This window comes from Homalodisca vitripennis, chromosome X (genome assembly GCF_021130785.1).
Source record: "Homalodisca vitripennis isolate AUS2020 chromosome X, UT_GWSS_2.1, whole genome shotgun sequence".
Lineage (NCBI taxonomy): Eukaryota > Metazoa > Arthropoda > Insecta > Hemiptera > Cicadellidae > Homalodisca > Homalodisca vitripennis.
In genome coordinates, this window is record NC_060215.1 from 59,309,981 (window position 1) to 59,321,705 (window position 11,725).

At 32.2% G+C, this 11,725-nt stretch overlaps 1 protein-coding gene across 1 annotated transcript; it reads right to left on the bottom strand.

Annotated features, from left to right (window-relative positions):
- Positions 1 to 10,405: 10,405 nt before the first annotated feature.
- On the bottom strand, positions 10,406 to 10,652 carry LOC124368519 (40S ribosomal protein S28-like). The gene has a single exon (XM_046825761.1). It carries the CDS (start codon positions 10,601 to 10,603, stop codon positions 10,406 to 10,408), a length of 198 nt encoding a protein of 65 aa, XP_046681717.1. The 5' UTR covers positions 10,604 to 10,652.
- Between the last annotated feature and the right edge of the window lie 1,073 nt (positions 10,653 to 11,725).

Here is an 11,725-nt window from a genome sequence, read left to right on the forward strand (position 1 = left end):
GTGTTCATTATATGTTACCTAATAAACATTATAAATAGGTGTACTGTACATATTTATACATTAATATTATCTATTATTTATTTGTACCCACCGAACAGGGTACTGTTATATAATTTACTTTATTTAACTCTTTTAGAAGTTGCTTTTATATGCAAACATTTACCTTTCGATGCAATTAAACCGATTCAAAGTAAAAATTTATCGTACAGGAAATTGTTTATCACCTGTTTTACATGTAAGCATAGTAACCAGGTGATAAAACATTATTTTTGTTATTACTACAACAATGACAGAAAATAAAAATCAAATTATCCTATGATTCTTAACGTTATAAGAAAAGCATTTTTATTTCTTTAAAACTCAAGGCGAGGGTGGGGTAGTTGTTGGATTATTGAACTGTAGACCAACAGACAGTCGTGAAAAAATACTATTAATCTCGTTTGATGTTTAGAGGTATCGTTTAACTATTTAAAAATTCCAAAAAGTAATTTATGTACACTTTTAATTAGTTCTTTTTAGTTTATTCCGTACAATGTTTTTAATGACCACCATTTATTTTAAATTTCGAAAATATGGACTATTTATTTTCCAACTTTCATAACCTTAATTTTTATGACTCTGTATACAAAATGTCTCATTTCTGATTCAATGGTTTTCGAACAAATAAATAATACGTGAGGAGACAAAATAGGACCTCTATGGGTAAGTGGAGTATTTCGGATGTTTTCAGTATGATATTAGGTCTTTTGATGTTTAAAAAATAGTTGAAGTGACAATAAAGAACCAAGAAATAATAATGCCACTTTCCATTTAAAAACTATGGTATTTGAAATAAGTATTCAACATTAAGTATCTTAAAAACTTTTATTCCAACTATTTTGTAATGAATGGCAGTGTTTTGTTAGTAATTGAATGCCAAACTAACGGTATCGTTTAAATCGGTTGAAAAATAAAGTTACGTATATTACATGCTTATTATATATGCAAATTAGCTTTCGGGTCTTATACTAAAATATTCGACACTGTAAAACACGATGACATAGCCTAAGCTCTGTTTGCAAAATGAGTGAGATGCTAGAACTTAAGATTAGCTAATTTACTTAAAATTAGGACTCTTTTAGTAAAGTTTAAATATTTTCACATATTTAATAAATCTAAAGTATGAAATTATGCAACTTCCTAGCTGTTACTAATTCCCTTAATCATTTATAAGAACCAAAATCCTCAAAAATTGTAAAATATGTGCATTTGTTGACGATTATTTATCCACCAAATGTTATCAAAACCATAGCGGAGAAGAGATTTAAATACTTGAATAAGCTCATGAGAGACATTGATCTTTACAAGGTTAGCACGTGTCGAATACACACATAATACAACATTGCAAATAAAATACCTAATGTGGAATATAATACTTGAATTTTAATACTTAATAATACTTGAAGTTAAACCCATCTCTCGTGTACGACAGCCAAACTTTACTGCTAGCACGCAACGGCGAATATACAATCACAACTAGAAACTTGATGTGCAAGGATCGTTATTTGTTTATTTACAAAAAAAAAAAAACACATTATGAAATACATCGTATGTATTTTTACTGAAAGAGTCCTGTTCGTTCGTATTTTTATTTCATATTTTAAAACTATATGATGTCAGCTTAAGATGAAAAGTATAGCGCTTAGTACGTAAAAACACTTGGAATTAGGGTGATAATAGTGGGCCCAAATTAATTGCAAACTTATTGCACAAATTTTAAAATAATTGGAAAGATTAAAAGCGTAGTTCGCACATTTTTCTCCATGTGGGTGGAGCCACCGACAAGCCATACGATTGGTTTTAATTCTGTAAAACTACAAAAAGTTTACCTGAAAAAATTATTATTTCATGTTTAAAGTTATTTTATACACTCAATTTCGCCTGTCCTGGTGTGATGTGTGATTGTAATTCTCGTAATCGTGACTTGTGTTCAGGACTTGCATTGTCTGCAGTGACAACGCCTGGTCTGGACTCCAAGCTGTTTTGGGTATGCTTGAACACCTTTTCTTTCCTTCTTTTCTTCTTTCTGTTATTTCTTTTTGTCTTATTAATAACCTCCCCCCACCTGGCGAATAGGATAGATTCCAATCCTCGAAACGTTGTGTAATACCTTTTGTAACATATAACGATGGCAAATGTCGAAAATCCTGTTATCTTTTCACACCTTTCATCGCTAATTATACACTTTAAACAAATAACTTCAATTTCATCCTTACAACAAAACTGATGTTGCTGATGATAGATTTTCCAGAAGAAGAAGAACCAGGTTACGTGATTACACAATTCAAATTGGTTCTCGGCGTCTGGACTATATATATATATATATATATATTGACTGAAGATGACTTCCCTTGTTAAATATGCTACTAACTAGGTATGTAGGTATTAAAAATGTCCTTGCTGACACATTTTCCCAACAAAGCGATGGAGAATTTATCGCTATTATTTAATAATTAATTAACATACTTGATAATTATTTTATTAATTATTTATTTTACTTTATTTTACCACATTTAAGTCAACCAAATCGTATCACCACTATTATATATATATATATTTTTATATATTATATATATATATATATATATATATAGTCCAGACGCCGAGAACCAATTTGAATTGTTTAATCACGATGAAAAGAGAGTTGGTGAACCACAAATCTTTATAAGGCACGTTAAATTTTTTTTCTGTGTATGCGTCTCATACTGTACTATTGCCCTTTACATTGTCAGCAACGTGGACGGATAGTAAGGAAGACCCATTAAAAAGTACATTAGACAAATATGGGGACGGTGCTATTACGTACAGGAATGTAATTGTCCACCTTTTATGTAATTCAACTTGGACTGTGTGGGAAAACCTCGTTGAATTATAATAATATTACACCTCGACAGAGGAGAATCGTAAAGACGAGTTTATTGCCTTCAAGACAGAGTCAGTCATCTTCAGTAGTTGGTTATCCTGATAATTTTCCACTGTCGCGGTGCGGCGTTCAAATTACTCCACGTATGATATCACAACTGAATGCCAACAACACCTTTGCCTGTTTTTTTATACCATTTTTTTTGTGCTCAACAACAGTGTAAAATAACATTTCCTGTGCCATAATTCATTCAACAACACAATTAAACCAGTAGCCACCATATCGCTAAAAGCACCTTGCTAATTAATGCGGCTACCAGACTGTGAAAACTGCATCTTAAATGCTAAGCAGTTTCCAATACACCGTAATAAAAATTGATACTCAAGACAGCCGCCCATTTGTTGTCTGAGTGACGATTTCCCTTACAAAACGTACGAATTATTCTTATAAAGTTAGTCGATCGTACGTGAACGAATTATTATAAACAATTATATTATTAGTATTAGCATTGTACGTTTATTGTTATTTATTATTATTCGGTATGAGATTTCTAGGTAAAAAAGACGCTTTTTGGGATATACCTTTGGAACCTTCGTGCTCAATATTTCTAAAGCGAACTGCTTAGTGGCCTTGCCCACCGCATCACTAACAGGTTATCCGTGGTCTGAGTAACGCGTAAGTGAATAAAGTTATTAGTATGAGATCATCAAAGTCCTTTCTTAAACCACTCGAAACTGACAATTACTGTGAAAAACAAAGAATTAGAACTTATGAACTTTGTACAGAAGCGTACAAGAGATTGTGAAAGTTAGAAGATACTTATCAACCGTCGTATCGTAGTTGGAAAAAGAACAATAGAAACAAATTGTTGCAGTGACAAGACAACATTTTAACTATGAAAACTTTTCCAAAAAATACGCTATCAAGCACACATCCTATGTAAGGATGGCTTTCCAGATATAATTTAAAATTATTAAGCAGCTGGGGATTGAAATTAGTATTGGTTATTTTATCAATACGTTAGTGGATGTCCCACCAATCTTATGTATTGACTCGATCTAAAGGCCACCAAAAATTACTCGTAACATGCTTGATCGTGTGTCCCAGCAGATTCATAATTGTTCCAATGCACCTTAATTAGATTTTAGCAAATAAGAGATGATAGTCAAGAAAACGTAAATAATTTATTCCCTAACTCTATATGTTAAACCGATCATTTGGGAATATGGCCATAACCATGCAATAAAATTGAAGACAATAAAAACACCTACATGGTGAATGGAGGAGTGTATCGCTATTTTTAATAATTAATAATCATATTTAATGCGTTTATATTAATTATTTATTTTAGTTTATTTTACTACATTTAAGTCAACCAAATGGTATCCTCACTAAGAAATTCTCTAACCTATGTCTAACTTGGCACCTGATTTTCACGTTATAAAATTGACATAATTGTTTTGCGCAGTGGATTGGGCATGTCTACTGGAAATGAATATAGAGCTTAGCTATGTCGGAGATTGGATGAGTTTCTAATTTGGCACCTGATTTTCACGTTATAAAATTGACATAATTGTTTTGCGCAGTGGATTGGGCATGTCTAACTGGAAATGAATATAGAGCTTAGCTATGTCGGAGATTGGATGAGTTCTAATTTGGCACCTGATTTTCACGTTATAAAATTGACATAATTGTTTTGCGCAGTGGGATTGGGCATGTCTACTGGAAATGAATATAGAGCTTAGTTATGTCGGAGATTGGTGAGTTCTAATTTGGCACCTGATTTTCACGTTATAAAATTGACATAATTGTTTTGCGCAGTGGATTGGGCATGTCTACTGGAAATGAATTGAGCTTAGCTATGTCGGAGATTGGATGAGTTTGTGAATTATAACTTTTTATAAAGCACGTTAATTGTTCTATATATGCGTCTCGTATAAGTACGTGCCCAAGGATGCAATATCACCCTCTAACCCCCATTTGAAAAAAAAAAACATTTTTGGACCTACTTTCATACGTATACGATTAAAACGTAAAATAATCTACTGTTACAGTACAACTGTACGTAGACTAAGTTACTCTTTCCGTAAAATTTCACGGATTGTTACCTAGTTTCACCAAAAGTTGAGAATTTCATTTATAAATTTGCGTAATTATAACACAATATTAGTTTGAATTCATTTTGTGAACGTGTCAAATTTATGTTCTTTACACAGTTTCTGCAATGTTTTGACATATCTTAACTGAATAAGAAGGCAAAGCCTAAGTATCTCAAGATTTTAATTGTATTGACCATATGTTTGCACGGTGTGATTATGAAACTTTAAAAAAGCCATGGCATTAGTCACATAAGTGTAAAAACACCTAAAACACATATCATTGTATTTGTTTTTAGGTTAAAAAACATATATTATATGTGAAATTAATAGACCATTTGTCTATTAATTTCAAAAAAGGTGCTTTAATTCCAATACGTTACTATCGTAATACTATGAAATTAAGTCAATTTACTTACAAGAAATAAGTTGCAACTGAACATTCTATCTAGCACGATTCCATCAGACTGAATGTAGATTATTGGGAATACGAAAACATTGAAGTTACCAATATTATTAGAAAAAGTATGGTAGGAATATTTACAGTTTCAGGTTTACAGTGCACAAAAAATGAGAAAGTGAGATGAGTACGTTATTACGTCACCTTAATTTCTCTTAGGAATTTCAGAAGGCAATTAGAGGGCGAAGAAGCTACTATTTGTTAGAGGTATAAAGAAAAGAGCCGTGAGAGAGCTCTTCAGGAGCGGCTAGTCTTTGTGTCCCCGACTGCCCTTTTGATAGCCCACATCTTTCTTTGTCAGCCAAAATATTAGTTCGCACTCGTCCTCTACTCGTCCTATACTCGTCCGTCACCCTCTCTACTACTTGTCACTTTCAGCACGTGCCTTGTTCCTTCCAACACGTCTTCTATTTATTTCTTTATTGCTTGTGGTCATTTATACATTTTTTTTTAGTTCAGGTTTATTCACAGTGTACATTACCTTCCCACTCCCACCCCCTTTATGTATCCTTAACACACATTTTCAACACATCAATGAAACAAGGTAATCTTGCTACATCAAAATTGTGAAACATTTAATTCCTATTATATTTTGTGCAGTAACAAAAACAAGGAAAGTAAGGAATATATTTTGTATAGTGAGTGTGTTGCACAGTCTATGTATAATAAAGTAATAACCAATTTCATTTATAATTATTATTTGCGTATAACAATAGTAATTCTCAAATACATATAATCAAGTGGGAAATACGGTATCGATCTTGTAATATAACTTACCTTTATTTACTACTTCTCGTTCGTAATAACCTCAAAGTGTCTGAAAATTAACTGAATCTAAAATGTGTACAGCTTTAGTTACTATAGAACATTTATTCTTAGGTTAAGTCCAGTGTATTACAAAGATATCAACACGTTCCATACACCTATGGAACCTTAGGTTGGTGTCAAAAAGACGACCACCATTTGCACCACTATATTTTAAAGGGGTTTTGAACTAGCATATATATTCATCTCTAAAATTCTGAAACTAAATTAAACCCAAAATGTTTATGTACTTACTTGAACACAGAATAAAATTGAACATTCTAGACCTCATAGTAGCGCAACTCAGAAACTTCACACCAGAAATGCTTGTTTAGTATATATCATTGCAAAAACAGAACAAGTGGGCCTAAGTGAGCATAATTTGGCATTCGTATTGTTTTAGATCAGTTTTAAGATAGAAATATAAAATATAGAATTATAAATGTCTGTAAGTAGAGGCAATACAAATTCAGAGTGTATTATTATTTGAAGCCAAAATTGTGTTAAACCAGTGGTTATAGCTCAAATTCGATGGAATATTTTAGTCATACATTTTATAATACATTGCTAATTAAAAATACAATTGGACTATAACTGACAATATTCTGTCTAAAATATAAACTTTTGCGAATGTTATATTTTTGTTGTTACTTTGCAGTGCTGTGGCCAAACCATAAGTACCTATTGTAAAATTGTATTAATATTATTGTGTTGTTATGTACAACAATGAATTTATATTATTGTATATTAAACTAAACAGGATACAAAAATATACCTGTAATGTAATGCCTGTTGCGGCTTAGCCATACAATAAAGCAAAATCTGGCACAAATTCAGGATAATTCTTTTTTCTTAAAAAACCCCTAATTTCTCCTTCATAATGAAAACATTTTTCATTTAATTTATTTTGATCGGATTGTGATCTCATTCGAAATACATCACACAATGCAATGTACAAGATGTTTTAGGAGTTAATTTAGAATAAATGTAACTGCTTTAGAAAACTAATACTCCAAATGACAAAGCAGATAAGTTATCATCTTTAAAAAATAAATTATTAAACTAAATATAGTAATATTTTTAAGGCTCATGTGTCAATTTGATGAGGATTATGTTGTAATATTTGCTGTCCCGAGCAATATTGGTGGAATGTTCACTGGAATGTCACTTTGAGCATCCCCAACACCCACTTCTCAACTAAATTTACAATATATTGGCTTGGGACAGACTGGCCAATGCGGTAACAATATTAGCATCTTTTAAACCGGTACTGTAAGATGAAATTTATCAACTATTTTTCAAAGTAGTACAAATAATTTATTATCTGTATACCTGTATATGCAGTTTGCTCAAGGTATACATGTAAAATCTGTATGTTTATAGACGATCCTGTTATTTTCACCCAATAGAAAGTGATATATAAGTAACGGTGCCTAAATTTCACTGCTTGAAGTATATATTGGTATACAATATGTACGTCCGACTGTCTTGTTGACATTTCCTCTAGCAGGGAACGAGAGTGATTGGGTTAATATATGGTATTCACCACTGAGATTTAATGGTATAGATATATTTGAGCTAAATGTTATAGCAGCCCTGACTTTGAAAAAATTTAACAAATTACATTTTGTAACATCAGGTACAGGAATAATAGAATACCAGAGCAATATAACAAACACATAAAAAATATAATATGGAAAAAAACATTTTTTTTTTAATTTTCAAACCGTATGAGGTTATTAAACCAAAACGATTGTACTTAATGTATCGATGTAAATGTACACTTAAACACAACCCGAAAATCAAAGTTAAAACCCTATAAAGTCTAAATTTTGGCTGAAAGTGACAATTTTATCTCGTAGTCTAACACTGATATTGCCATTATTTATAATTAACGCTTGATGGATGGTTTTAAGTGGATCAAACTAAAACAAATTTTACAGATTACAGATTTTTTCCTAGATGAAATTACCTATCGATTTTACGCAATAATAGGTTACGTGTTTATAAAATGCAAATTTGCTGTATGTTTATAAACTATAGTAGTTGATGTAATTAAATGTGTCCTCTTATAAGTTTGCAAAATTGGGTGCGTGTTTCTGGTCTTCAGGAGGTTGGGGATTGACGAGAAAATTATAGAAGTAACAATAAGTCAGTACGTAATAGTTTCTACCATTCTGGTCCATCCCAAATTTATAGCCGCTGTAACATTTAGCTCAAATACCTCTATAAAATGAAATCTCAGTGGTGAATACCAACTGGCCTTCGGATGTATTCTAACATAGGACCAGAGTTACGTGATTTACACTAAATGGTATATGCAAGACATAGCATTGGATTTTCTCTAAGGGGATACACACTTGAAGTAATATGATATTTTTCTACTATTTTATAAAAATATTCCAAGCTTTTTATAGTTTTTTTTTCAAATTGGAAATCTGGTATCACCACCTTAATCGAAGAAGGAGGTTCTGTCATCATTCACCACATTTTTCCAGTCCTGATAATGGTTCTCGTTCTGGAGGATTGACGCGTAAAAGTTGAAAGTACAAAGACATCAGTAAATACAGTAAATAAGAGCTTATTATATCAACAGTTACTGTTCATGATACCAGCTACACGTCATAATCGCCAGCAATTTTTGTGTTCGTCTGTGAAGACGCTCGCTTCAAAACACACATTTCTGAATGTTCCGAATGAATTCAAACTAAACGCATAATTATTAATTTACTTTTAGAACCACCCCCTTCCTTTAGTATTAAAAATTTAACAGCACTTATTCGTCTTCACCTCCTTGTTATCACAACTCCTTCAGTCTTATCTCCTTCCAATCGAGACTACGGCTCCAGTTATATCTTGAACTACATCCGTTAGATCTCCTCTTCATATATCAACTATATCCGAGTCTTGATTATTGTTTAAGCCGCAGGTAGGACTAGTTGGATTATTGTGTCAAGTGATGACGTTTCTATGTTCTTGAAAATCCTTCATAGAGTCAATGCTGGTCATCATTAGCATTCGCAGAGTTTATAAACAAAACAACCTCAACGTTTATGTTCTCCTTCAATTGGTAATTATCAATCTGCAGTACAATATATTACAAAATAGTGAGTAACCCTTCACTTTTAATTTTTGAATATAATTTTGTCATTATCGTTGCACAAACGCGGACACAGATTCCTGAATTTCGTTTTTTTTGTAATGATTATATGTAATAGAGCACATTTATTCTGCAAAACGCTGTATCTTATTTTTATTATAGTCTAGAAATACAAATTCCTTCGGTATTTACCCAAACATTTTTGACAGTCTGTTTATATCATTACTTGTTATAAACCACTTATAACATGAAAACTTATACGTATTAATGTTAACGTGTCGCCTTTTTAAAGAAAAATAATTTAAACCTCAAATAAACTTCAATAAAACTAGAGATCCCAGTCAAGATAACCAATTAAATATACTGGAAGCTTAATTTATTTTGACTGAGATCTCTATCTGTTACGAATACATGTGGACGTAAAGAGGTTTTGATTAGTAAAGGGACGTTTTAAAACAATAAATGCTTCAAATTATAAAAATTAAGATTTGCATATCAAGCTACGACCTTAAAACAAATCCTATTCTCTATTTTTTGTTGATGTTTTACTCCGGATGAACAATTCTAGATAGTTTGTGGAAAAGGGTAACTTTTAACAAAATTCTTAGTATTATATTACTATTCTAAAGTCTGGATAACACAATAACGATGATATAAAAATGACAATTGAAGTTTCATACACTACATACTAAATAGTCCATGTGATCCATGTCCATGTTTCGTAAAAAACTTTCAATGACTTAAAACTTAAATGTCAAAAATAGGGGTTAGTGTGGGGGGTTAAATGTGCCCTTTAAACACAGGAAGGGCTTATCATGAAAGTTTAATACATTTTTTAAGGAATCTTATTTTTAAAACAGTACCTTTAACTTTCTTTACCTTACACACATTTTAGTCCGTTCTTATAAAAAGATTTATGAAACACTAAGAGATAAAAGCATCGATGTTCAAAAGGATTCTTTCTTGATGTTTTTATTCAGGCCTTTAGAGAACTGCCATGTTAAATCAACTTTTTTTGGTATTATAAAAAATAAATATCCTACCTATCTTAATCTTCTGGCTTCACGTTCAGACTCCAGTAGGGTTGGGATGTCACCTTCTCTGACTGAACCTTTAACATTTGTGATGATCTGACGATTTTGTTCTCCTATAAACTCTACCTTCACTTGAGTACATTGGCCCTGGGATCCAGTACGTCCCAAAACCTCCACTACACGTGCAAGAACCACGGGTTTATCCATATTTTCAACTGAAAATCAAACACGTATACACGCAACTAGGCGACAATAACCTGAAAGCAATCTTTAATTAATTTAAAATCAATGTTTAAATCGTGTCTATTTTTAAATTGTCGTTACGCATTTTTTTATAACCTCTGTATAAAGATCATTGTAAAATAATATCCAAATCTTAAAAAAAGTATTTTTATTTAGATTATAAAAAACGGGACATTTTGATACATAAATTTATATTTTCCAGTCCAAATGATCTACCAGGTATAACACGGTCTACGTGACAAAAACATAAAAGAGCTAGAAAAATGGCGTATGTGGTGGCTCTCAAAATGTATGTTGCCCATAAACCATACAGTTTAAAGACCTTTGAGATATTTGTGGAGCGAGTACAGTAAGTGCACCGCACCGACTGCCATATTTGAGTGTGAACCAATGGCAGGCTCTCGCATTGTGCCGGTGATTGCCGTCCCGCCAATAGCAAGGGGTGCCACACAATGCACTCGCATTACGCTGTCACTACATTTTCATAATTACAAGGAGCACAAGGTTCACGTCTTGTGGCGTACTCTCTCCCTCACCTAGCTTTCATCTCCCCTGCGCTGCCCGACATTAGCTCATTTCTTTTTCGCTCTCACTTCTCTTATTTCACTATCAGCCACACACTTTTGTTCGCATTTCTTACAGAAACAGGTAATCTTCCATGCCCCCTCGTTATAACACCATCTTACGGCATTTGGTTACCGTAAGCGAATGTTCTTACGAGATGAAAAACGACTTGTCAAGTAGAGAGTATGTAACAGTCTGCAAAAATCGTTGAAAAAATACACGTCACGGGTTGTTGAAATATGCTCTTATTCTGACTTTCCATTTTTACAAAAGATCCCTCCATAAACCTATTGAAGGATAAATTAATTCCTGATATTTTCTTAGTACAAGAATTTTAACGTTATATACATGAAGAAACGTACAGTCTGCCATAGCCTAACAGAACACTCATTAAACAGCTAAACAATTCAGTCTAAGGAAGTTTTAATTGAAAATAATTTTCTTGAGACATTGGCCTTGACTAATAATTTTATAGCATTATTTACATTTTAAACTCTTTTTTGAAACACTGATACGACTATT

Excerpts from the sequence above, each read along its gene's own strand:
- LOC124368519 (XM_046825761.1), bottom strand. The coding sequence starts at position 10,603 with ATGGATAAACCCGTGGTTCTTGCACGTGTAGTGGAGGTTTTGGGACGT.